Here is a 26,859-nt window from a genome sequence, read left to right on the forward strand (position 1 = left end):
CCTGGGGATAGGTTGATTGGCAACACTATAATTGGCCCGAGTGTGTGAATGTGAGTGTGAATGTTGTATGTCTATCTGTGTTGGCCCTGTGATGAGGTGGTGAAAATGGATGGATGGATGGACCTAAGTATTAGCAATGTTGTTATTATAAGCGCTAACGTTACAGATCTACATTTTGCGGCACATTGATCATACAGAAGCAACTTCTTTAGGCTGGTGTATTTACATCATCAGCTAGAGAGCTGCTTTCTTGCCTTGGAGCTCGTGAAAGTTTGTTCTAGATCAGTGGTTCTTAACCTTGTTGGAGGGACCGAACCCCACCACTTTCTTACGCGCATTCCCCGAACTCTTCTTCAGTGAAATATAATTTTTTTTTTTTTTTCAAATTCAAGACAGAGTTATGTTTTTTTTACTGGTGCACAAAATGAACCGTGCATTAACATCACCTTGTTAAAAGAACAAAACCAACACAGTGCATGAACTCACAACATATTACACAACTGCAAATCAGATGGAAAATTAGAGGGAACATTGTTTGGGGGTATCCATTATACGCCGATAGGGAGAAGTTTTTATTTACACGATGAGTCGGGTGTGTCTTGACCTCCGCGGCGCAGGCTCCACCGAACCCCTTAGGCCGACTCACCGAACCCTTAGGGTTTGATCGAACCCAGGTTAAGAACCACTGTTCTAGGTTATAAATCATGTCTCTCACCTTGATAGTAAAATGATGTGGACATAAACTGAGAAGTTGGTCAACTTTTACAGCTAACTTCAGTGTTTCCCATAAACTGCCAAGATACCTGTGGCGGTGGGGGCGTGGCTATGGGCGTGGTCACCATGACATCATCGAGTAATTTGCATAATTTACTACAATGATGTGATTTTCTCTAAAAAGGCTCAAAAAATGTATACTTACTAATTAATAATAACAGTTTTGTTTTAAGCGTCCATCCATCCATCCATCCATTTTACAATATAATTACAACACTTTATGTACATATTTATATACAGATTTGAACAATAAGTTATTCACTGAAATATATTTATCAATTGTGGTTCTTACAAAAAATATATCTTATAAAAATATAAAAGATAAAATGTCTCTTAAAGCTCTGCCCCTTTAATTAGTGCATACTAAATCATTCAACTTTAGCCTACTACTACAACCATATTATTTACCAGCAACATAAAGTGAAACAGGCAGAGGTGTCCTGCCACAGTCAGTAACAAATAAACAGAAAACAGTAGTGGTGGTAGATAGACACAAAGCTTCATCAAACATGTGATCCACTGAACAAAGAGCTCCAAAAATCTTGATCCTACACTTCTCTTTTGTAAAGTAAATCTGAACAGCCGATATGGGCATCTACATCAACTACATGATTTGCCTGAGAAGCTTGACAGGACACTAAAAAATAAAATAAAATAAACAATTAAAAAAAAAAAAAAAAAAAAAAAAAAAAAAAATTATTTTTTGTGGCGGCCTTAATTCTTTCGTGGCGGGCCGCCACAAATAAATGAATGTGTGGGAAACACTGAACTTGTACTCTGAAATGTCGAAAAAGACCCGAAAAGACGCTTTGTGTGGCAGCACGGTGGAACAGGGGTTAGTGCATGTGCCTCACAATATGAAGGTCTTGAGTATCCTGAGTTCAATCCCGGGCTCGGGATCTTTCTGTGTGGAGTTTGCATGTTCTCCCCGTGACTGTGTGGGTTCCCTCCGGGTACTCCGGCTTCCTCCCACCACCAAAAACCTGCACCTGGGGATAGGTTGTTTGGCAACACTAAATTGACCCTAGTGTGTGAATGTGAGTGTGAGTGTTGTCTGTCTATCTGTGTTGGCCCTGCGATGAGATGGCGACTTGTCCAGGGTGTACCCCGCCTTCCGGCCGAATGCAGCTGAGATAGGCTCCAGCACCCTTCCGCGACCCCAAAAGGGACAACCAGTAGAAAAAAATGGAAGACGCTTTGTTCCACCCAGCTTTTTGTTTACGAGAATTATGATTAAGTCTCCATCCAAACGGCAATATATATTAACATCCCCGTGAGAGCAGACATTGCACAGTATGTGATGTTCTAATTTGTTTGTTTGCTCTCATGTCTGCAGAGAGCAATGATCAGCTATGTTGTGGAAGGATAAAGTGAACGTTGTGATGCAATGTTAAAATAATGCGCTGCCGTATGCTTGAAATGAGCAAAATACGTAAATAATACATATTATGAATGTGCCTGTTATTACATTACATATATACTTACAGTCTGTGTTCCCCTTTAAGCGTACTTATGGTAAACCGTCAAGTGGTTATTTTATGAAGATGCATTGTAACCCCGCTCTCTCCTCATTGTAACCTCACTCATTACTAATAACCAACATATGGATTTATGTAAGGGCGGGGGAAGAAATTGCTGGCCTTTACTCAACTACTTAATGAGGTATGAACTTCTCATTAGGTCACGCCTACCCTTTTTATATTTTATATACTGTATAAACATGCTCACACTTTCAAATTCAAGCTCATCTCAGCTCAGGCTGGGTGTAATGAGGCCAATAAAAACTCTAAAGCGCGTGTGTACGTGCGTGCGTGCGTGTGTGTGCGTGTATGTGAAGAATGAGTTTTGACCTGTGTTCTCTAACAAGGGAGCTTGTTCAGCACGCTATCAAAGTCTTAATTCAACGTGAACCGTGTATGTCAGTGTTTCTCAAAGTGTGGGGCGCGCCCCACTGGTGGGGAATAGAGACATGACAGGTGGGGCGCGAGGAACAGGAGGAAATGTCACTTAAAAAATTTTTTTTAAAAATTATATTCTTTGATTTTTTTTTTTACTATGCTTTCATTTTCTATACTCACTGTAAATCACTTTGTGATTCTGTCTGTGAAATCCGCTATATAAATAAATGTAAATTACTTATTTTTCCTGTAGGCTTTAAATTTCTAGGTAGGAGCGAAAGTTTGACAGACATAGCAACAGTAACTATTGGGGGCGGGGCTAAGCGGAACAAACTTTCACGTGGATGGGTAGCAGGCTAATCAATATCCACTCATCGGGCAGAGAGCTGTGTCCATTCTTCTCCCCTTTGCCACATCTTATCTGTGTGAGATAGGCTTTTCAGCTGTTGCTTCACTCAAAACGAAGTACAGGTCTCAGCTGAACGTCATTGAGCATGACTTAAGAGTGGCAGTGTCAAGCCTGCAACCCCGATTTGAAAAGCTGTGCAGTGCAAAACAGGCTCATGGCAGCCACTAATGCTGGAGTACTGTAAAACTCATGTTCACTTGCCCTGTCTTGACAAATGCATAGCTCCTCCTTTTTTTTTTGTTGCAAAGATTGCAAAGTGGCACTTTTATTCTATTTATTATTAAACTTGATGCAAGTTATTTGAATTATTATTGAACTTGATGCAAGTTATAACACATTTAATTGATTTATTATTGAACTTGATGCAAGTTATAACACTTTTATTTGATTTATTATTGAACGTGATGCAAGTTATAACACTTTTATTTGATTTATTATTGAACTTGATGCAAGTTATAACACTTTTTTTGATTTATTATTGAACTTGATGCAAGTTATAACACTTTTGTTTTATTTATTATTGAACTTGATGCAAGTTATACCACAGCTGCACAGTTATTTAATTTATTATTGAACTTGATGTTATTTTATGTTATTGAGTTTGAATGTATACAACTTGATGTTACTTGATGTTCAATAAATTTGAAAATATTAAGCTTGGGGCGATGGGGGCAGGTGGGGCTTGAAAACTCCCCCTTGTCCAAAGTGGGGGATGACAAAAAAAGTTTGAGAACCACTGGTGTATGTGCTGGAAGCAGAAAACAAATACTGTAGTAGTTTGATGGATGTGTTTCTGTAATTGTGTTTTCTTTTGTTTTCCAGCATACTGAAATTTGCACTAGTTTCAAATTATTATGAAAAATTAATGAAAATAAATCTACTTCTATATCAATGTAACAACAGTGTCAAAGTGACACAAGATGGTTTTGCACTAGGATTGAATTTATCGTCTCTTTTCTGCAGCTGATCGCGATCTATGACGAACAGGAACCCCACCATGGCGGCGACGGCACCAGCGCCAGCTCCACTGGCACGCAGAGCCCTGACTTGTTCGCCGTCGACCTCAGCGCCGGCAGTGGAGCGTCGGCCTTCCAGCCCTACCAGGCAGCCAGCGAGATTGAAGTCACGCCATCCGCCCTGCGCACCAGTAAGAACAACACACCTCTAATAAACTCTGGGGGGGGGGTGTTTCGCTCAACATGATATTGTGACGGATTCCTGCCAGCATGCTTGTTTGGACCACAACACTTCAATAGAAGTTACTATTTCTGTTCATGGACCTCGTTAAGCTCCATGGCACAAATAAAGTGTTAATTAGAAGGATGTGGCTCCATGACAAACATGCAACTCTCTAAGAAAGTGAAAGTGCTAAAACCCTTTGTGGAAAGTGTTAGTCTTAAATTTTTATAGAATCAGTGATTTGGAACAGGGATCCCTCCTTATTATTTTTGGATGAATATAAGTGAGAAAATCATGAATAGATAATGTAAGGCACTCTGCAAATAATATTCTGTGTCTCAATTGGCAGGCACCCTTGCATACTTACTTTTAGTCTTTTGAATGTGCAAGTACTGTATGTTAAAATGTACTACTACACTGTCAGTATCTGGGTGCTGCTCTCAAAACACTCAAAATGGTGAGTGTGCATTGATGGACACTTACTCATCCTCAATAGTTGCCAACTTGGCTACATAACAGAAGGGGAGGCACTACTTAGAAATAATGGCACTTAGGAGAAACGCATAGCGCTGGAAAGTAGTAAATAGTGGTGGGTAAGTGTCACCCTCGTGAGTGTGTGGCACACACTGCATTGATATTCTTATTATTATTCTATTCTTATCTGGTTAAATAAAGGTTCTATTGTATTGGTGTTTCATAATGGCACCATCTGCCTGATTGAAACAGTCACTACATTTAACGTGTAGATGCATATATATATATATATATATATATATATATATATATATATATATATATATATATATATATATATATATATATATATATATATATATATATATATATATATATATGTATATATATATATATATATATATATGTATGTATGTATGTATGTATGTATGTATGTATGTATATACAGGTATATATATATATATATATATATATATATATATATATATATATATATATATGTATGTATGTATGTATGTATATACAGGTATATATACATTTATATACATACACATATATATGCATGCGTGCTTTGGAAGAAAGAATATAATGTTTGCCTTGGTGCCCTTCCAACTTGCTTTGGTGCCTTAAAATATGAGCCCTCCTTTAAGGCAACACTTGCCTTGACCTTAAAAAGTTAAATTTCGAGGCCTGTACTAATACGGTCCAGTTTAAAAAAAAAAAAAAGTTTAAAGTCAGGGTTTACAAAGTACAAAGAAGAATAATCATGATAAATATTTTAATTTTTCTACCGCATATTTTCAAATTATTGATAATCTTATTCATCTCACAACATAAAATACAATTTACTTCACTATTTATTAATTATTATTTAGTTTTCAGAATTGTATTATAAATGGAGTATATTTTGAAGAAATTGAGAACAGGAAGTGAACACAATTGTTAGCAATTGCTATAAAATGAAAGACGGGTAAGGTTAAATAAGCTCTGCTTCTTCCTACTCCTTTTCGAACATGTTGAAAAGGGATACTGGAAATGTGTTGTTGTAATTGTATGCATTTTTAAAATAAAGTCATACCGTACAAGGATACAAAACAGCATAGCTAACTGCTGAACTAGAGCTCTTAAATTAGCAATAAAATTACCTCTTAAATTAGCAATAAAATTACCCCTCCATTTTCTACCGCTTGTCCCTATCGACAGTAATGATACCAGGTAAAGCATTTGTGTATGGTTGATACTACAGTCATTAGATCTTTTGGTATATTTTTTTTTATCAAATTGTTTTCCCCCCTGTCATTTTGTTGTTTACAAACTCAGAAAAGAGGAACCAATAGTAGTTATTGCTATTGTTTAGTCATATTGCACTATTTACTTTATTACACATTTTGTATGTAATAAAGGGGAATAAGTAGGATTTTATTATCTTTTATATGCCAAATAGTATACCGTAATATATAGTTATCACAATATGCTGCAATATTTATCGAAAACCAATGCCAAGGAGTAGGGATCTCCGATAATATCGGACTGCCGATATTATCGGCCGATAAATGCTTTAAAATGTAATATCAGAAATTATTGGTATCTGTTTCATAAATTATCGGTATCTGTGTCAAAAAGTAAAATGTATGACTTTTGAAAACGCCACTGTGTACACGGATGTAGGGAGAAGTACAGAGCGCCAATAAACCTTAAAGGCACTTCCATTGCGTGCCGGCCCAGTCACATAATATCTATGGCTTTTCACACACACAAGTGAATGCAAGCATACTTGGTCAACAGCCATACAGGTCACACTGAGGGTGGCCGTATAAACAACTTTAACACTGTTACAAATATGCGCCACACTGTGAACCCACACCAAACAAGAATGACAAACACATTTCGGGAGAACATCCGCACCGTAACACAACATAAACACAACAGAACAAATACCCAGAAACCCTTGCAGCACTAACTCTTCCGGGACGCTACACCTCAAACCCCCCCACCCCCCAACCCCGCCCACCTCAACCTCCTCATGCTCTCTCAGGGAGAGCATGTCCCAAATTCCAAGCTGCTGTTTTGAGGCATGTTAAAAAAAAAAAAAGCACTTTGTGACTTCAATAATAAATATGGCAGTGCCATGTTGGCATTTTTTTCCATAACTTGAGTTGATTTATTTTGGAAAACCTTGTTAGTTTGTTTAATGCATCCAGCGGGGCATCACAACAAAATTAGGCATAATAATGTGTTAATTCCACGACTGTATATATCGGTATCGGTTGATATCGGAATCGGTAATTAAGAGTTGGACAACATCGGATATCGGCAAAAAAGCCATTATCGGACATCTCTAAAGAGGAACCAATAGTAGTTTTTGCTATTGTTTAGTCATATTGCACTATTGACTTTATCATACATTTTGTATGTAATAAAGGGGAATAAGTAGGATTTTATTATTTTGAAATGCTAAATGCTATACCGTAATATATAGTTATCACAAGAGGCTGCTATATTTATCGAAAACCAATGCCAAAGAGCGAAGAAAAAATTGTGCTGGTACTTTCCTGTAAGTGTACTACGACAGTAATGGATTTGGTACGGAGTTAGCGCACCCAGGAACTACACAGTCCACCTTTTGATGTGTACTGACGGAAGTATTCTTTTTGATGTGCAGCAGTAGTCGTAGACAGCAGTGATGGTGTTATGCTGTCAGCACAGACCTGTCTCAGACTCCATGCGCTCGCCTTTCCCTCCACCAAGCCGGTCCCACGCTCCAAACGACCTTGCACTCCCACACAATTTACACTTTTGAAATCTGTTGGCGCTCATATTTCCAAGAATCCTCAGTGGTTTATGTGCACTGAAAATAAAGCAAAGAGCAGACACTCAAAAGATAACATTTCACATGAACACGCTGACCTTAGCAGTGGAGCGAGCTCACTGGAAGGAATCTGGGAGCTTGACACCCTGCGTCGCCCTGCCAACAATACAATTTTTCCATCATCTCCCACGTGTGGTCCACTCGAACCAATCCGCCATAAGCGCGTTTTCTCAAAGTGAGGAAATGTGACGGTCATAATGTTTTATTTGCGTTCCATTTGCAGCCTTGTTGTTTGGACCTGGGCTTCCCACACAGAGCAACTTTTAAACACAGCGATTAATTTTAATGGACAGGCTCTTCCTCCCTCACGTTGTTGTTCCCATACTCTTGAGCTAACTCCAACTGCCGCCTCTTTACTGATAAATTCCCCGCAGTGGAATCACGCTGATTAATTGACTTAATCAAGCAGCAGAGTTGCTGAAAGGATGTTGGCATCCACCACTTCCAGCATTTGTTTCAGCATCTTTAGCAATGCTCACAAAGACCTGCTGGGATGTGCAGTGGACAGAACACGACCTCAACGTGGAGTCTTTATTTTATTTATCTCTAGCAGGTGTGTGGCTGTGGGAGCAGAGGGATGCATAGACGTCATCGTCTAATTTGCATAATTGGACATGACTGATTTGCATGTAATTGTAATGGACTGAGGGAGACAGGAATAACATAGTGGGAGACGAAACGAAAGTAAAAGTAAAAGGGCTTTTTAGACAAGGCAGGAGTCACAGCAGCACCCGCTGCTTCTTGAGAAAAGCGATACTTGCTTTCATCTTAAAGCCCACAATCTTTATATGTTTGTCTTTGTTACCTTTACCTGCGCCAGGAGATAATGTAATTGCTGGGGTTTGTCCGCCTGTTTGTTGTTCACTGCTCGCTGTACATATCCTATGAAGTCAGACCTACACTACCGTTCAAAAGTTTGGGGTCACCCAAACAATTTTGTGGAATAGCCTTCATTTCTAAGAACAAGAATAGACTGTCGAGTTTCAGATGAAAGTTCTCTTTTTCTGGCCATTTTGAGCGTTTTATTGACCCCACAAATGTGATGCTCCAGAAACTCAATCTGCTCAAAGGAAGGTCAGTTTTGTAGCTTCTGTAACGAGCTAAACTGTTTTCAGATGTGTGAACATGATTGCACAAGGGTTTTCTAATCATCAATTAGCCTTCTGAGCCAATGAGCAAACACATTGTACCATTAGAACACTGGAGTGATAGTTGCTGGAAATGGGCCTCTATACACCTATGTAGATATTGCACCAAAAACCAGACATTTGCAGCTAGAATAGTCATTTACCACATTAGCAATGTATAGAGTGTATTTCTTTAAAGTTAAGACTAGTTTAAAGTTATCTTCATTGAAAAGTACAGTGCTTTTCCTTAAAAAATAACGACATTTCAATGTGACCCCAAACTTTTGAACGGTAGTGTACACTGTTTCAATGTCCATTTCTCAGATGATATAATTGTTGATGACTGAAGTGCTGATATCAACCAAACCTAACCCCCCCACCCCAACCCCCTCCACATCCCACATCCCGGATTGTAAATAATGTAAATAATTCAATGTATATACTCTAATGATTAACTTGTGTGATGACTGTATTATGCTGTACCATGAATTGATTAACGTGGACCCCGACTTAAACAAGATGAAACACTTATTCGGGTGTTACCATTTAGTGGTCAATTGTACGGAATATGTACTGTACTGTGCAATCTACTAATAAAAGTCTCAATCAATCAATCAGTAGTCGGTTAGCCGCATAACTCAAAAAGATATAGGTGGATTTTCATAGAACTTTTGGGAAATGTCTAAAATGGTTTAAGGAAATGTGGTAAGATTTTGGACCTGATCCGAATCATTATACCACATTGGTATAATGGTTATTAATGGAAATTTATAAAATATAGCAACGATGAACTTTCTTCCTATTTATTTTTTTGTACGTTGATATTTTAGGCAATCTAATTTTTAGTGAATTTATATAAGATAGGCAAATATAAGCCTGGGCTTTGGTCTATTCCTTTTTCGGTCATTCTTTTCTTTTTGTGTGTGTATCGTATTTTTCGGACTATAAGTCGCTCCGGAGTATAAGTCGCACAGGCCGAAAATGCATAATAAAGAAGGAAAAAACATATATAAGTCGCACTGGAGTATAAGTCGCATTTTTTGGGGAAATTTATTTGATAAAACCCAACACCAAGAATAGACATTTGAAAGGCAATTTAAAATAAATAAAGACTAGTGAACAACAGGCTGAATAAGTGTACGTTATATGACTCATAAATAACCAACTGAGAACGTGCCTGGTATGTTAACGTAACATATTATGGTAAGAGTCATTCAACTCAACTATAACATATAGAACATGCTATACGTTTACCAAACAATCTGTCACTCCTAATCGCTAAATCCCATGAAATCTTATACGTCTAGTCTCTTACGTGAATGAGCTAAATAATATTATTTGATATTTTACGCTAATGTGTTAATAATTTCACACATAAGTGGCTCCTGAGTATAAGTCGCACCCCCGGCCAAACTATGAAAAAAACGGCGACTTATAGTCCGAAAAATACGGTATGAGTATGATTGTTAATATGTATAATCTGTGCTGTTAAATTGATCACACAAAATGGTTGATTATATGACCGAAATAAACTAATTTCATTCATTATTCTACGTTGGCTTACGTACACGTTACAAGCTTCAACTTCGGTGTGTTTTTATGCACAGACAAAGACAGTGGATGACTGACAAGAGGGTTCTTGAACTTGACACATCTACACACATCCATGCATTTTACACAGTAAACAATCACGAAAGAGATCTCACCCCATCTCCGCTTTAGTCTCCAAAAGTCTCTTTGCTAGATTTGTCGAAAGAGAGGAACTAGAGAGGTCTGATTACTCGCTAAATATAAAAAGATCACAAAGTTGGCAACACTGAGCCCTGCTGCTACATCTTCTTATTCTCTGGCAGACTAGGTGTGTATGAACTGTGTTAAGAAGCGGAGTTACACACAGTCCCATTTAGAAATGTCCCATAATAGCTTTTTTGCCGATATCCGATATTCCGATAATGTCCAACTCTTAATTACTGATTCCGATATCAACCGATACCGATATATACAGTTGTGGAATTAACACATTATTATGCCTAATTTTGTTGTGATGCCCCGCTGGATGCATTAAACAATGTAACAAGGCTTTCCAAAATAAATCAACTCAAGTTATGGAAAAAAATGCCAACATGGCACTGCCATATTTATTATTGAAGTCACAAAGTGCATTGTTTTTTTTTAACATGCCTCAAAACAGCAGCTTGGAATTTGGGACATGCTCTCCCTGAGAGAGCATGAGGAGGTTGAGGTGGGCGTGGTTGGGGGGGGTGGAGTTGAGGTGGGGGAGCTAGGGGTTCTGGGTATTTGTTCTGTTGTGTTTATGTTGTGTTACGGTGCGGATGTTCTCCCGAAATGTGTTTGTCATTCTTGTTTGGTGTGGGTTCACAGTGTGGCACATATTTGTAACAGTGTTAAAGTTGTTTATACGGCTACCCTCATTGTAACCTGTATGGCTGTTGACCAAGAATGCGTTGCATTCACTTGCGTGTGTGAAAAACCGTAGATATGTGATTGGGTCGGCACGCAAAGGCAGTGCCTTTAAGATTTACTGGTGCTCTGTACTTCTCTCTAAGTCCATGTACACGGCGGCGTTTTAAAAAGTCATAAATTTTACTTATTGAAACCGATACCGATAATTCTGAGACCAATACCGATGATTTCCGATATTACATTTTAGAGCATTTAAAATATATATCGGACATCCCTAGTCCCATTATATTGTAATGTGTTAAAGAGCAAGGGCAAACCAGTAGCGGCAAATCTATTTGTGCTGGCCCGCCACAAGTAAATAAAGTTTTGGTCCATCCATCCATCCATTTTCTACCGCTTGTCCTTTTCGGGGTTGCGGGGGGTGCTGGAGCCTATCCCAGCTGCATTCGGGCGGAAGGCGGGGTACACCCTGGTCTTTTTTTTCTTTTTGCAAGCAGCATCATGCAGTCTCTTGATGGCATTACTTAAGTAAACACTGTCCTATGGTCTTATGTTTTCCAATCTAAAGAGTATCTTCTTCAAATATTCTTGCTGAAAAGCAAAATAAAAAAACCTTTTCCTTTTCTCCCTCAGACATGCCCCTGCACGTACGTCGCAGCAGCGACCCAGCCTTGTTGAGAATCAACGAGCCGTTCACCGGCAGTGAGTCGCTGGTCCAAGCACAAGAGCCTCCGTCGAGGAAGAACCCGACACGATGGTCCACCACTGCTGGTTTCTTAAAAGCTCGCCATTCGTCAGGCTCCAGTAGCCTAGAGAGGAAGGTAAGAGGTGGACGCATTTTCTTCGCAGTCCTTTCCAACAACGCTCGTCTCTTATACCTTATGATGTTTATGTCCGGTTGTCCCTGCAGGCTAAAGCTTTGGACTCGTACCGCAGTCTGCCACGCGATGCTAGCGCTTGGGCCAATCAGAGAGACTTCCACAGGGAAACGGCCCGCTCGTCTCTCAGCACCAATCACCCTATGGTGGATCGCTGGCTGGAAAGACAAGAGCAGGTAGGACAGTAATTACATCTTCAACAGTTGGGCCGATCAATCACTGTGTTTTGACAACTCTTGTAGCGCATATGGTTATCAGGGGGGCAGCACCGCCCCCCCAAAAGGTCATGTTAATCCAATTGATTTGGACTTGATTGTATGTATTGTATAACACCAGATCAGATCAGAACAATTTAAGTATATCTTATTATTCAACTTAATATCCTTATCTTATTTACTAGGGATGTGTACAACTCACGATACTAACATCAATATTCCTTCTCGATACCGGTATTCATCAGTTCTCTTATCACTACTATGTAATTTGTGTAAATATAGATGTGAAAAAAAATCTAATTTTCATTAGCACAAGGGATTGTACACCACCAACATCATGTAACATCTCACAGAAGGGAAGTCTTGTATCAACACCTGCTTTTTAATTCTTAAACAAGTCAACTATGTTTGCGATGCAAGATGCAGTGCAGTTGTTATGTCATCATCTTGTAAAGACCACACAGATCAATCCATCAATTGATCAATCAAAGTTTATATATAAACCTTAATCACAAGTGTCTCAAAGGGCTGCACAAGCCACAACGACATCCTCGGCTCAGATGCCTCATCAGGGCAAGAAAAATCTCAACCCAATGGGCGTAATGAGAAACCTTGGGGGGGACCGCAGATGTGGGGACCCCCCCTGTGGGCGACCGGTGCAATGGATGCCGAGTGGATACGGTTAATAATGTGAGAGTCCAGTCCATAGTGGGGCCAGCAGGGGATCATCTCGAATGAAGACAGGTCAGCAGCGCAGAGACGTCCTCAACTGATGGACAGATGAGTGGTCCAGCCCCGGGTACCGACTTTGAACAGCTTGCGCATCATCTGTGGTCACCTGATAACGTCTCCACGCAGGAGAGGGGGGCAGAGCAGAAAAGAGACGGCAGATCAACTGATCTAAAAAGGGGTCCAATTAAAGGCAAGAGTATACAAATGAGTTTTAAGATGGGACTTAAATTCGACTTAAAGTTCAAACCCCGGCCGAGTCATACCAAAGACTATAAAAATGGGACCCATTGCCTCCCTGCTTGGCACTCAGCATCAAGGGTTGGAATTGGGGGTTAAATCACCAAATGATTCCTGAGCGTGGCCACCGCTGCTGCTCACTGCTCCCCTCACCTCCCAGGGGGTGAACATGGGGATGGGTCAAATGCAGGGGACATTTTCAACACACCTAGTGTGTGTGTGACTATCGTTGGAAGTTTAACTTTTTAACTTTAACTTTAAATGCTTCTACTGAGGTAGCATCTCTAGTTGTTACAGATAGGGCATTCCAGAGTACTGGAGCCCGAATAGAAAACGCTCTATAGCCTGCAGACTTTTTTTGGGCTCTGGGAATCACTAATAAGCCGTAGTTCTTTGAACGCAGATTTCCTGTCGGGACATATGGTACAATACAATCAGCAAGATAGGATGGCGGTAGACCGTTTAGTATTATATACGTAATTAGTAAAACCTTAAAGTCACATCTTAAGTGCACAGGAAGCCAGTGCAGGTGAGCCAGTATAGGCGTAATATGATCAAACTTTCTTGTTCTTGTCAAAAGTCTAGCAGCCGCATTTTGTACCATCTGTAATCTTTTAATGCTAGACATAGGGAGGCCCAAAAATAATACGTTACAGTAATCGAGACGAGACGTAACAATCTCAGCGTCTGTGGTGGACAAATTGGGACGAATTTTAGCAATATTACAGAGATGAAACAAGGCTGTTTTAGTAACACTCTTAATGTGTGACTCAAATGAGAGAGTCGGGTCGAAGATAATACCCAGATTCTTTACCGAGTCGCTTTGTGTAATTGTTTGGTTGTCAAATGTTAATGTGGTGTTATAAAATAGGTGCCGGTGTCCATCACTGTGTTTCTATTAATTACAATTACGCTCAGCTGGAAATTATAGTTATGAATGGCATTTATGTGGAGAGCACAGACCTTTTACATGATATACTGTATCATATCAAATATATAAATCAGCACAATCAATTAACATGTTAAGTGGGTGTGCATTTTGTAACAATAAGAATTATTTGTGTTTATGTTGCACACAGACGTATTTGACTGACGGACAGGATTATGCATAAATTAAGTATGTATATGTGTCTTTTTAGGGTGTTCTTTACGGTATGAATAAAAATACTTAGTGATTAGTTAAATTTTTCACTTCTTGGCACACTTGCCAACCTTGAGACCTCCAATATCGGGAGGTGGGGGGGGGGGCGTGGTTATTTACAGCTAGAATTCACCAACTCGAGTATTTCATATATATTTTATATATATATATGTATATATGTATGAAATACTTGACTTTCAGTGAATTCTAGCTATATATATATATATATATATATATATATATATATATATATATATATATATATATATATATATATATATATATATGTATATATGTATGAAATACTTGACTTTCAGTGAATTCTAGCTATATATATATATATATATATATATATATATATATATATATATATATATATATATATATATATATATATATATATATATATATATATATATATATATATATATATATTTTATTTACATAAAAGAAATACTTGAATTTCAGTGTGCCGGTGGCTATCCATTAGATGGCAGTATTGTCCTGTTTAACTTCTCCGTTCATGATGAGTATATCATTTCGGCCACCGTGTTCAATGGAGAAGTCTGTTCTACATATTTACAGGCAACATACACCTTCCCCTTCGAACTGTCCTGGATGAACTGAAATTCTTGTTTCCATTCGTTTTGGAACTTGCAAGCGTATTTCTTCATCTTGCTCGTCGACGGCGTCGCCATGTCTGTAATTTCGGCTGAATACCGGGAGTTTGTCGGGAGAAAATCTCTGCCGGGAGGTTGTCGGGAGAGGCGCTGAATACCGGGATTCTCCCGCTAAAAACGGGAGGGTTGGCAAGTATGCTTCTTGGAGTGGATTATATTGACCTGTGGAGTACTGGATTGCTTTGAGTACGGTTGATGAAACGCGGTAGCGGCGGTTGTGAGTAAAGCGTATTCACTTGAAGCTGACATCAACTCTTATTAGTGTGCATGACCCTGAGGGATTTTTTATTGTTGCAAACTATATTGTGTTGTTGCTTCTTTATTTGTTATTATTCCAAGCTCATTATCATCTACCTGTGTCTTTTTTTATGCATAGCAGTGGCACCTGAATGAATGTGACAGCGTGTTATAATTATGAAATACCGATAGCCGTATCATTTGTCCAGAATCTTAACATGTTCCTGGACTGACCCAATTAGGAACACGTACCTACTCGCAATTCAATAGAATTCTGGTTCTTGAGGTGACGCTTTGATTCAATATAATTTTTGATTTAAACCGATTTTCATAATGATATTTTGTACATAAATTATAATAACAGGTTACAGGTTATAAAGGCTGCTTTTGGCTGCTGACGTTTGACGTATACGTGCAGCGAGTCAGCTGGCAGAGATTGCCTAAAAAACTATTATTCAAAAATGTATTCTTGCTAATTTGTATCAATTTAGAATGGGGATTCGGATTTGAATCGATTTTGTTCTGGCACCTGTATTATTTACATGACACTGTCATTTCTGTCTCTAAATCTCTACAATTTATCATCTACTTGGTATTGCCTACGCAGGAGCGAAAGCATGTGTTAAATGAGGTGTGTTTATTTTGACTTTGTGGACTAATTTGTGGTATTTTTGTGCTGAAAGTTTGGAAAATGTTAATGTGGAGGAGTGTTTGATATGCTGCACGCTTGCCAGGATGTGTGTGTTCGTATTGGTGTTTTGATTATTAGCCCAATTCCCCCCAAGCCACACATATGCATTCCAAATGTAACCGTAGAGGAGCGATCCCATTACGCTGCCTGCATATGTGTATTATTGTGTCCCTGCCCCCAAAAGATTTACATCGAGCATAAACACAGCATATGTGGTATTACAGTAACAGAGACAAATTAAAGATGCTTTGTGGGGTACACTGTGGTCGCGTGCACACTATGCTACTCGACCAGTGTTTTTCAACCTTTTTTGAGCCAAGGCACATTTTTTGCATTGAAAAAATCCAGAGGCACACCACCAGCAGAAATCATTAAAAAAGAAACTCTGTTGACAATAAGAAGTCCTCGTCGCAATTGTTGGATATGACTTTAAACCATAACCAACCATGCATCACTATAGCTCTTGTCTCAAAAGTAAGTGTACTGTCACGACCTGTCACATCACGCTGTTACTTATTTTGAGTTTTTTGCTGTTTTCCTGTGGTCTTGCGCTAATTTTTTGGTGGCTTTTTCCCTTTTTTTGGTATTTTCCTGTAGCAGTTTCATGTCTTCCTTTGAGCAATATTTCCCGCATCTACTTTGTTTTAGCAATCAATGATATTTCAGTTGTTTTTATCCTTCTTTGTGGGGACATTGTTGATTGTCATGTCATGTACGGATGTACATTGTAGACGCCGTCTTTGCTCCACAGTAAGTCTTTGCTGTCTTCCAGCATTCTGTTTTTGTTTACTTTGTAGCCAGTTCAGTTTTAGTTTTGTCCTGCATAGCCTTCCCTAAGCTTCAATGCCTTTTCTTAGGAGCACTCACCTTTTGTTTATTTTTGGTTTTGGCATTAGACACTTTTTTACCTGCAGCCTGCCTCCCGCCGTTTCCGACATCTACAAAGCAATTAGCTAGCGGCTGCCACCTACTGATATGGAAGAGTGTTACACGGTTATTCTGCCGAGCTCTAGACAGCACCGACACTCAACAACAACACATAATTTGCAGACTATAATTACCGGTTTGAACAGTGGCGTGCGGTGAGGTTAATGTCTGGTGAGGCACTGCATCATCACAGTCAGATTTACAAACATATGAACCCTAAATAGTATCTTATTCACCATGTGATTGGCAGCAGTTAACGGGTTATGTTTAAAAGCTCATACCAGCATTCTTTACACAACTGTAGCACACAAAAAAGCACATTTAATAAAAAAAACATTATTATGGTCTTACCTTTCTTGCTGGACATCCACACAGCCAGCCTTTGCGTGTGTACCGCGCCGTTTGAAAAGAACGGGTCTTCTGTCCCGAAGTCAATAATTCATATAGCAATACAGTCTCACTGCACAGCAGCTCAGCAGTTAGCCGAGTCATTGTGCACAATCCATGTTGAGGCACAAATCAGTGACGTGCCTCAACTGGCTGCTGATCACCGCACCATCTCTTCTCAGTATTTGAACGGCAAATGTGAAAATAAAAATAAAAATAATCTAAAACTGGTGAAGTTAAATGGAAAATAACTTTAGTATAATCACTGGATACATATAACAATTTAATTAATTTTTTTTTCTTTTTACATTTTTTTTCTTTCCATGATGGCAGGTGAGGGCCTGCCTCTAGTGACTGCATGCCACTGGGTTTGAAATTTTTTTTTTTTTAACCCAAATACCGTATTTTTCGGAGTATAAGTCGCTCCGGAGTATAAGTCGCACCGGCCAAAAATGCATAATAAAGAAGAAAAAAAACATATATAAGTCGCACTGGAGTATAAGTCGCATTTTTGGGGGAAATTTATTTGATAAAACCCAACACCAAGAATAGACATTTGAAAGGCAATTTAAAATAAATATAGAATAGTGAACAGGCTGAATAAGTGTACGTTATATGACGCATAAATAACCAACTGAGAACGTGCCTGGTATGTTAACGTAACATATTATGGTAAGAGTCATTCAAATAACTATAACATATAGAACATGCTATACGTTTACCAAACAATCTGTCACTCCTAATCGCTAAATCCCATGAAGTCTTATACGTCTAGTCTCTTACGTGAATGAGCTAAATAATATTATTTGATATTTTACGGTAATGTGTTAATAATTTCACACATAAGTCGCTCCTGAGTAAAAGTCGCACCCCCGGCCAAACTATGAAAAAAAAACCTGCGATTTATAGTCCGAAAAATACGGTAGGTGAAATTAGATAATCTCCCACGGCACACTACAGTGGTTGAAAAACACTGTACTAGACTATTTCTTGTTTGGCCCTTACCATGCACACACGCACGCACACAGTGATTGATGAGTCCAAAAACAGTGTTGGCTGTCATTAAAAAGCAGCATCAGTGGTCTCTAGTACAATTAGCGTTGAAAGATGTTTAACAGGTAGCAGGTCACCATGGCAACAGTGAGCCTTCAGAGGAAGCAAGGAGGAAAGAAAAAGCCTGCACTCCCTGCCACCACGGACTCTGTGTGCTTTGTGTGCTCATGTATACAGTCTGTATGCAGCATTGTATGGATTATACATTCAACATAACACATACCATCCCCTTCTTGCGACGTCATTTACAAAGATACAACATTTTTTACAGTAGTGTTATGAATAAGGGAACAATTAATTACAGGAGAAATCCGCTGCTGGTTATATAATGTGATGTTTTATTCTTCACAAACCTGAGTGTTTTTTTGTTTTGCTGTATTTCAGTGTGTGCGTTATGTCCGCTCTTGTTAGTGTGTCGACGCCTGGTTGGCCTCAGTGTGTGTCTTCGCGACGCTGCTGTGTGTCCTCGGCTATTAGGGAGGCACCTGGTTATCTGTCATGGCGGGGCAGAGATGGGAGGGGGCGAGCAACTCACCGGGGATGTTGTTAGAAAGACACACAGAAGGCCAGCTACACACACGCGCACGCACACACACTCATCTGTGCAGGAGTTACAAGGCTGGGACTCCTTCAGTGACAATGTTCACGATTTGGCTCCACGGGCTCCACATTCATCACGTGTGTGCATGTTTCCACATGCCGAAAATGGCTCCAGAGTGAATTGTGTGTCCTTGTCAGCACGCTCACTTCCCTCTTAACAAGCTTTACTGTTTTTGTATGTTTGCGTGTGCGTGCATGCATGCATGCAAGCATGTGTGTGTGTATGTGTGTGTGTGTGTGTGTGTATGTGTGTCCCTCAGGTGCAGCTTTAGCAGGCTAAATCTCACCAAGCTGAGCCCTCATAAATCAAAACTGGAGCATGCTGGCATACATAATGTTTACGTTTTAGTCTGTGTGAATGTGAGAGAGAGAGTCGCTATTACCCATATAATGTGTGTGTGTATGCAGATATACAGTATTTGTGTGTATCAACATAATGTGACCTCATTTGTGTGTGTGTGTGTGTGTGTGTGTGTGTGTGTGTGTGTGTGTGTGTGTGTGTGTGTGTGTGTGTGTGTGTGTGTGTGTGTGTGTGTATGTGTGTGTGTGTGTGTGTGTGTTCTGGCAATGCTTACTTAATGGGGACATCGCTCTGTTTACACAGTCACCTTTAGGGGACGTCTGACGGTATGGGGACAAAAAACAGGTCCCCTAAAGGGAAACCTTTTTAAATGATAGTCAGATCCATTCTGAAGATGCCTAAGTGAAAAGTGAAACATTTGTTATCCTGTTATTAATAGTACTGTGATTCTGTATTCCATCCATCCATCCATTTTCTACCACTTGTCCCTTTTGGGGTCGCGGGGGGGGGGGTCGCTGGAGCCTATCTCAGCTACAATCGGGCGGAAGGCGGGGTACACCCTGGACAAGTCGCCATCTCATCGCAGGGCCAACACAGATAGAGAGACAACATTCACACTCACATTCACACACTAGGGCCAATTTAGTGTTGCCAATCCATCCTTAGTTAAAACTTAATATATTTTTCCAAAAACAAAATCTGGTTCAGTGTTCCTTAGGATGACATTTTCATACAGCATGATTATAAAACATTATTACCTTAAAGTATGATTTACATTCAGAATTTTCCATCCTTCTACATATGGTAGTTGGTTTTGCAGACAACTTCATTACTGCTAAATAGCAGTTTTCAGTAATGTCACAGAAGATGCAGGATTTGCTTTAATATTTCAATCAATCAATCAATCAATGTTTATTTATACAGCCCTAAATCACAAGTGTCTCAAAGGGCTGTACAAGCCACAACGACATCCTCGGTACAGAGCCCACATACGGGCAAGGAAAAACTCACCCCAGTGGGACGTTGGTGAATGACTATGAGAAACCTTGGAGAGGACCGCATATGTGGGTAACCCCCCCCCCCCCCCCCCCTCTAGGGGAGACCGAAAGCAATGGATGTCGAGTGGGTCTGACATAACATTGTGAAAGTCCAGTCCACAGTGGATCCAACACATCAGCGGGAGTCCAGTCCACAGCGGGGCCAACAGGAAACCATCCCGAGCGGAGACGGGTCAGCAGCGCAGAGATGTCCCCAACCGATGCACAGGCTAGTGGTCCACCCGGGGTCCCGACTCTGGACAGCCAGCACTTCATCCATGGCCACCGGACCTATGCAACTCCCCCTCGCAAGGGACAGGGGAGAAGAGGAGAGAAGAAAAGAAACGGCAGATCAACTGGTCTAAAAAAAAGGGGGGTCTATTTAAAGGCTAGATTATACAAATGAGTTTTAAGATGGGACTTAAATGCTTCTACTGAGGTAGCATCTCTAACTGTTACTGGGAGGGCATTCCAGAGTACTGGAGCCCGAATAGAAAACGCTCTATAGCCCGCAGACTTTTTTTTGGCTCTGGGAATCACTAATAAGCCGGAGTTCTTTGAACGCAGATTTCTTGCTGGGACATATGGTACAATACAATCGGCGAGATAGGCTGGAGCTAAACCGTGTAGTATTTTATACGTAAGTAGGAAAACCTTAAAGTCGCATCTTAAGTGCACAGGAAGCCAGTGCAGGTGAGCCAGTATAGGCGTAATATGATCAAACTTTCTTGTTTTTGTCAAAAGCCTTGCAGCCGCATTTTGTACCAACTGTAATCTTTTAATGCTAGACATAGGGAGGCCCGAAAATAACACGTTACAGTAATCGAGACGAGACGTAACGAACGCATGAATAATGATCTCAGCGTCGCTAGTGGACAAGATGGAACGAATTTTAGCGATATTACGGAGATGAAAGAAGGCCGTTTTAGTAACACTCTTAATGTGTGACTCAAACGAGAGAGTTGGGTCGAAGATAATACCCAGATTCTTTACCGAGTCGCCTTGTGTAATTGTTTGGTTGTCAAATGTTAAGGTGGTATTATTAAATAGATGTTGGTGTCTAGCAGGACCGATAATCAGCATTTCCGTTTTCTTAGCGTTGAGTTGCAAAAAGTTAGCGGACATCCATTGTTTGATTTCATTAAGACACGCCTCCAGCTGACTACAATCCGGCGTGTTGGTCAGCTTTAGGGGCATGTAGAGTTGAGTGTCATCAGCATAACAGTGAAAGCTAACACCGTACTTGCGTATGATGTCACCCAGCGGCAGCACGTAAATACTAAAGAGTGCAGGGCCAAGAACCGAACCCTGGGGAACTCCGCACGTTACCTTGACATAGTCCGAGGTCACATTGTTATGGGAGACGCACTGCATCCTGTCAGTAAGATAAGAGTTAAACCAAGACAAGGCTAAGTCTGACATACCAATACGTGTTTTGATACGCTCTAATAAAATATTATGATCGACGGTATCGAAAGCGGCGCTAAGATCAAGAAGCAGCAACATAGATGACGCATCAGAATCCATCGTTAGCAATAGATCATTGGTCATTTTTGCGAGGGCTGTCTCCGTAGAGTGATTTGCCCTGAAACCGGATTGAAAAGGTTCACAGAGATTGTTAGTCACTAAGTGTTCATTTAGCTGCTGTGCAACAATTTTTTCGAGAATTTTGGAAATAAACGGATGGTGGGAGACCGGTCGGTAGTTTACCATGAGGTCAGGATCGAGGTTAGGTCTTTTGAGCAGAGGATGAATAATTTAAGTGGTGAAACTTCTTATAAGAGGACAGCTGTAGTGCTGTATTCTGAGGATCATGTCATATTTCATTTGAATTTTTTTTTTTTTTAAATGGTCCTCAGTAGTCACGTACAAATTTGTGTGAATGATGCAAAATTATTTAAATTTGGTCCTCATGAACCATATTAACTCTTTTTCCCCAGGGTCCCCAGTAAGAATGATCAGCACATTACTTCATCAATCCAGAGATTTAAAGACGTGTATGAGCTAACTGGGCAGTGGCCATTTTACCTCATTTTTTTTATGCCTCCACAACCTGTAGAAAGGGTGTTCCCTACAAGTGATGATCAAAAACTTGGTCCCCATTCCAAATGATAACCTGTGTGTGTGTGTGTGTGTGTGTGTGTGTGTGTGTGTGTGTGTGTGTGTGTGTGTGTGTGTGTGTGTGTGTGTGTGTGTGTGTGTGTGTGTGTGTGTGTGTGTGTGTGTGTGTGTGTGTGTGTGTGTGTGTGTGTGTGTGTGTGTGTGTGTGTGTGTGTGTGTGTGTGTGTGTGTGTGTGTGTGTGTTTGACCAGCAGGTGCTGCTGTAGTGCTTTGATGAGAGTCGTGTGTTTTGCGCACGTGTGTGAATGGCACTTGAGATAAATACTGTTGCTCTGTGTGCAGATGTGTGAAGTCGATGTTAGCGTGGCGCCATGTTGCTTTTTACGGTCTGACTCTCTCGCCCAGCTCGACTTGTTCTTTCTTTTTTTGCGTCCCATTGTCAGGAAGCCCACACGTGTCATGAAGATCGATAATTGATGTTGAACACAATGTGTTCCAAGCAGGGTCCCATGCAACATGCGTTATTTTATAATATTAACATTATTGTTCAATTAATGGAACGATAAGCGAAAATGAACTCAATACATTTGCCAGTATCGGTAAATTGCCATGTCTTCTGTCTTTCGCTTTCGAACCGGGTGCAAGAGGGTTCACAATGTGCATCATTTTCAGCACCTGAGCGTGTTCATTCGGTAGCGGAATTAAACCCATGGAACCCTCCTGTCAGTCATCCAAAATCTTTGTGTCAGTGGACCGCTAGTTTACACACACCGGATGCGCTAACTGGTGGGATACAACAGCAAAGTAACAATGATTCCGAGGAAGAAAGATGATTGCAAATCAAAATGTGTGGGAATATTTTTGCTTCAAACTGAAGTAGATGAGCCATTAACTTGGACAAACGAGCCATTGTGCCAAATTTGTTGGCAACAAAAAAGACAATCAAAAAAAATCTCCTGACCCAACTGGGAAAAAAACTGCACTTCAAGATGTTCAATATTTATTAAAGTACAGTTTTTTGCTAACAGAGATTTAAAGTCCATTTTATTTTTGCACTTTACAGACTATGCACCTGGCATTTTTTGCACTACTCTTTCTTTACATTTTTTGACAAAATATATCTCTCTTATGCACATATTTGTACTTTGCACAAAATATTGTATAGTCTTACTTGTACATAAGGTTGATAGGTGACTAATACCGTATTTTTCGGACTATAAGTCACAGTTTTTTTCATAGTTTGGCCGGGGGTGCGACTTATACTCAGGAGCGACTTATGTGTGAAATTATTAACACATTACCGTAAAATATCAAATAATATTATTTAGCTCATTCACGTAAGAGACTAGACGTATAAGATTTCATGGGATTTAGCGATTAGGAGTGACAGATTGTTTGGTAAACGTATAGCATGTTCTATATGTTATAGTTATTTGAATGACTCTTACCATAATATGTTACGTTAACATACCAGGCACATTCTCAGTTGGTTATTTATGCATCATATAACATACACTTATTCAGCCTGTTGTTCACTATTCTCTATTTATTTTAAATTGCCTTTCAAATGTCTATTCTTGGTGTTGGGTTTTATCAAATAAATTTCCCCCAAAAATGCGACTTATACTCCAGTGTGACTTACACTACTGTTCAAAAGTTTGGGGTCACCCAAACAATTTTGTGGAATAGCCTTCATTTCTAAGAACAAGAATAGACTGTCGAGTTTCAGATGAAAGTTCTCTTTTTCTGGCCATTTTGAGCGTTTAATTGACCCCACACATGTGATACTCCAGAAACTCAATCTGCTCAAAGGAAGGTCAGTTTTGTAGCTTCTGTAACGAGCTAAACTGTTTTCAGATGTGTGAACATGATTGCACAAGGGTTTTCTAATCATCAATAAGCCTTCTGAGCCAAGGAGCAAACACATTGTACCATTAGAACACTGGAGTGATAGTTGCTGGAAATGGGCCTCTATACACCTATGTAGATATTGCACCAAAAACCAGACATTTGCAGCTAGAATAGTCATTTACCACATTAGCAATGTATAGGGTGTATTTCTTTAAAGTTAAGAGTAGTTTAAAGTTATTTTCATTGAAAAGTACAGTGCTTTTCCTTAAAAAAAAAAAGGACATTTCAATGTGACCCCAAACTTTTGAACGGTAGTGTATATATGTTTTTTTCTTTCTTTATTATGCTTTTTCGGCCGGTGCGACTTATACTCCGGGGCGACTTATATTCTGAAAAATACGGTATATGTCTTGCTGTAAAGTATGCACCTAGAGTACTTGCTCGCCCAGCGAATGTATACTTGTGTCTATTTGTTGTATGTTTAGAGAGCTAACAACTGCCCAAGACAAATTCCTTGTATATGCAAGTATACTTGGCCAAATAAACCTGATTCTGATTCTGATTTTTGTTTACTTATTTAGAAATATTAAAATCATGAAACGATTGACCCTCCAAAAAAACTAATGAGAAATCAAGTGTATTACATTTTAAAGGGTTACTTACATTATTATTATCACATAATGTCACTACATTAGTGCTCAATTTGCTCTTCAAATAATGATGACATTAATATTGATTATTGACAATAATTTGTGGGACAACATCGTCCAGAAAAATGTATATACGGCTCGGGCCTAATTAACTCTGGAAAAAGTTAATGTTAGCTCCTCTTGAAGCTTCATCATCTTTGATCTTCTGGTTTTTGATGTGAGGGAGCGCCGCCAGGAGCCTCCCCTCCTTCCAGCTGTGAGAGTCAGGTCTGGCAAAGAGACACGGTGGTGATGAAAGACCTTCTTCTTCCCTTTAGGGAGCACAATTCCCCCGAGGCGTCTTCTACCTCAGGGTGCAACCTGCCACCACAAACACACAAGTGCACCACACATCTAAGTAGACCTCAGACACAACATCATCTCCACCAGATGGTGTCTTTAAAAAAAAAAAAATGCAACGCACCTGTTTAAGTTTTGGAGAAGTTGGTCGTAGACGGAATGAATAATGAGAAATGTTGCTCTCTGCTTGGCAGTTAAGTAGTAGATTGAGTGTCTTTTTCCAGAGAAAAAAACCCTATACTTAAACAAAATTAGCTCAATCAATGAATGTCAAATAATGTCCATCCAAAAGCCTAAAAAGCTCTGCGTGTTTATTATGGTTTACTTTGTCTGCTGGCTGGATCTACTCTCGGTGACACATATCTTTGGCCATTTGGTCTACATATGTAAAGCAGTTTAACAAACTTTATTTTTCTTTCCTCCTCTGCGCATTTACTCTTTTTTTCCCCCCACGGATCGTATTCCTCCTCGCACACACGCTAGCTCCACTTGCTGATGGGTGGGTGTGGGGGTGGGGGACACAGCGAGATCATTCTATCAGATTTTGGACCCGAGCCTACGTCAACGCTTGCACCGACTGGAGCTGACTGTGGAAGACTGGCAGCCTCATGAGGCCTAAACAAGTGGCTGGCTTTTGGGACACACTTGTACATGTGTTAACCTTCCTCTTCCAAGTTGCCATAGTAACAATTAAACTGTAGCTCTGCCTCCATAAAGGGCTGAGATCAGCCAACTTCTTCTCATTCAATAGCGTGGAAGGAAAGCACAGTTCTGAATTGATGCGTGGACTATGCCTGTGAATGTGACACACTGTGCTGGTCAACCTCGGATTGAATTAATCTGTTAAACTGTGGCCCTCACTCACCTTTAAGTGTACAGGAAATGTTTTTAAGTGGCATTTCAACATTCCTACATGTTATTTAAGTGTAAAAAGAAGTCAACAGGACTGAATAATCAAATGTAAAAATGACAAGCGACAGGTTTAGTACTTAACTTCCCATACATATACACTCTTACACTGGTTTTTGTATTCCCGATTTTCACAGGATTCGGCTTTTGACGAAAATATTTTCTGTGTTTTCTACACAAGGGTAACTATCACACGTAAGAAACGACACTCAAAGTTTGATATAAAGCGGTCCAATATAACGTGACATTCTATAAAACACGATCGTGCCATGGACCCCGAATTTTCGCCCATTTTTTTCCCACCAGAGTCAATCGGGTTGTTTTTCGCCAAATGATGGCGTATTTACAAACTTACAGGATAAATCTCTATGAAAGTCTTCAAATTTGGAACTACTTGCCAACCTTGAGACCTCCGAATTCAGGAGCTGGGGGGGGGGGGGGGGGGGGGGGTTGGGGGGCGGGGTTTGGTGGTAGCGGGAGTGTATATTGTAGCGTCCCGGAAGATTTAGTGTTGCAAGGGGTTCTGGGTATTTGTTCTGTTGTGTTATGGTGCGGATGTTCTCCCGAAATGTGTTTGTCATTCTTGTTTGTTGTGGGTTCACAGTGGGGCGCATATTTGTAACAGTGTTAAAGTTGTTTATACGGCCACCCTCAGTGTGACCTGTATTGCTGTGGATCAAGTATGCCTTGCATTCACTTATCTGTGTGTAAAAGCCGCATATATTATGTGACTTGGCCGGCACGCTGTTTTTATAGAGGAAAAGCGGACGCTAAAGGCA

At 40.0% G+C, this 26,859-nt stretch overlaps 1 protein-coding gene across 6 annotated transcripts in view; it reads left to right on the top strand.

Annotated features, from left to right (window-relative positions):
• The window catches only part of LOC133631076 (partitioning defective 3 homolog), a 412,449-nt gene that overhangs the window by 136,596 nt on the left and 248,994 nt on the right, over nt 1–26,859 (top strand). For all 6 annotated transcript variants that reach the window (XR_009821393.1, XR_009821392.1, XM_062023105.1 and 3 more), the window contains exons 3-5: nt 4,045–4,228; nt 11,788–11,975; nt 12,065–12,208. Coding sequence is in view for 4 of the 6 variants with exons in the window: in XM_062023105.1 (XP_061879089.1) it covers nt 4,045–4,228; nt 11,788–11,975; nt 12,065–12,208 (516 nt within the window). In the remaining 2 variants the exon portion in view is untranslated. The remainder of the gene's footprint in view (nt 1–4,044; nt 4,229–11,787; nt 11,976–12,064; nt 12,209–26,859) is intronic.

This window comes from Entelurus aequoreus, linkage group LG16 (genome assembly GCF_033978785.1).
Source record: "Entelurus aequoreus isolate RoL-2023_Sb linkage group LG16, RoL_Eaeq_v1.1, whole genome shotgun sequence".
NCBI lineage: Eukaryota > Metazoa > Chordata > Actinopteri > Syngnathiformes > Syngnathidae > Entelurus > Entelurus aequoreus.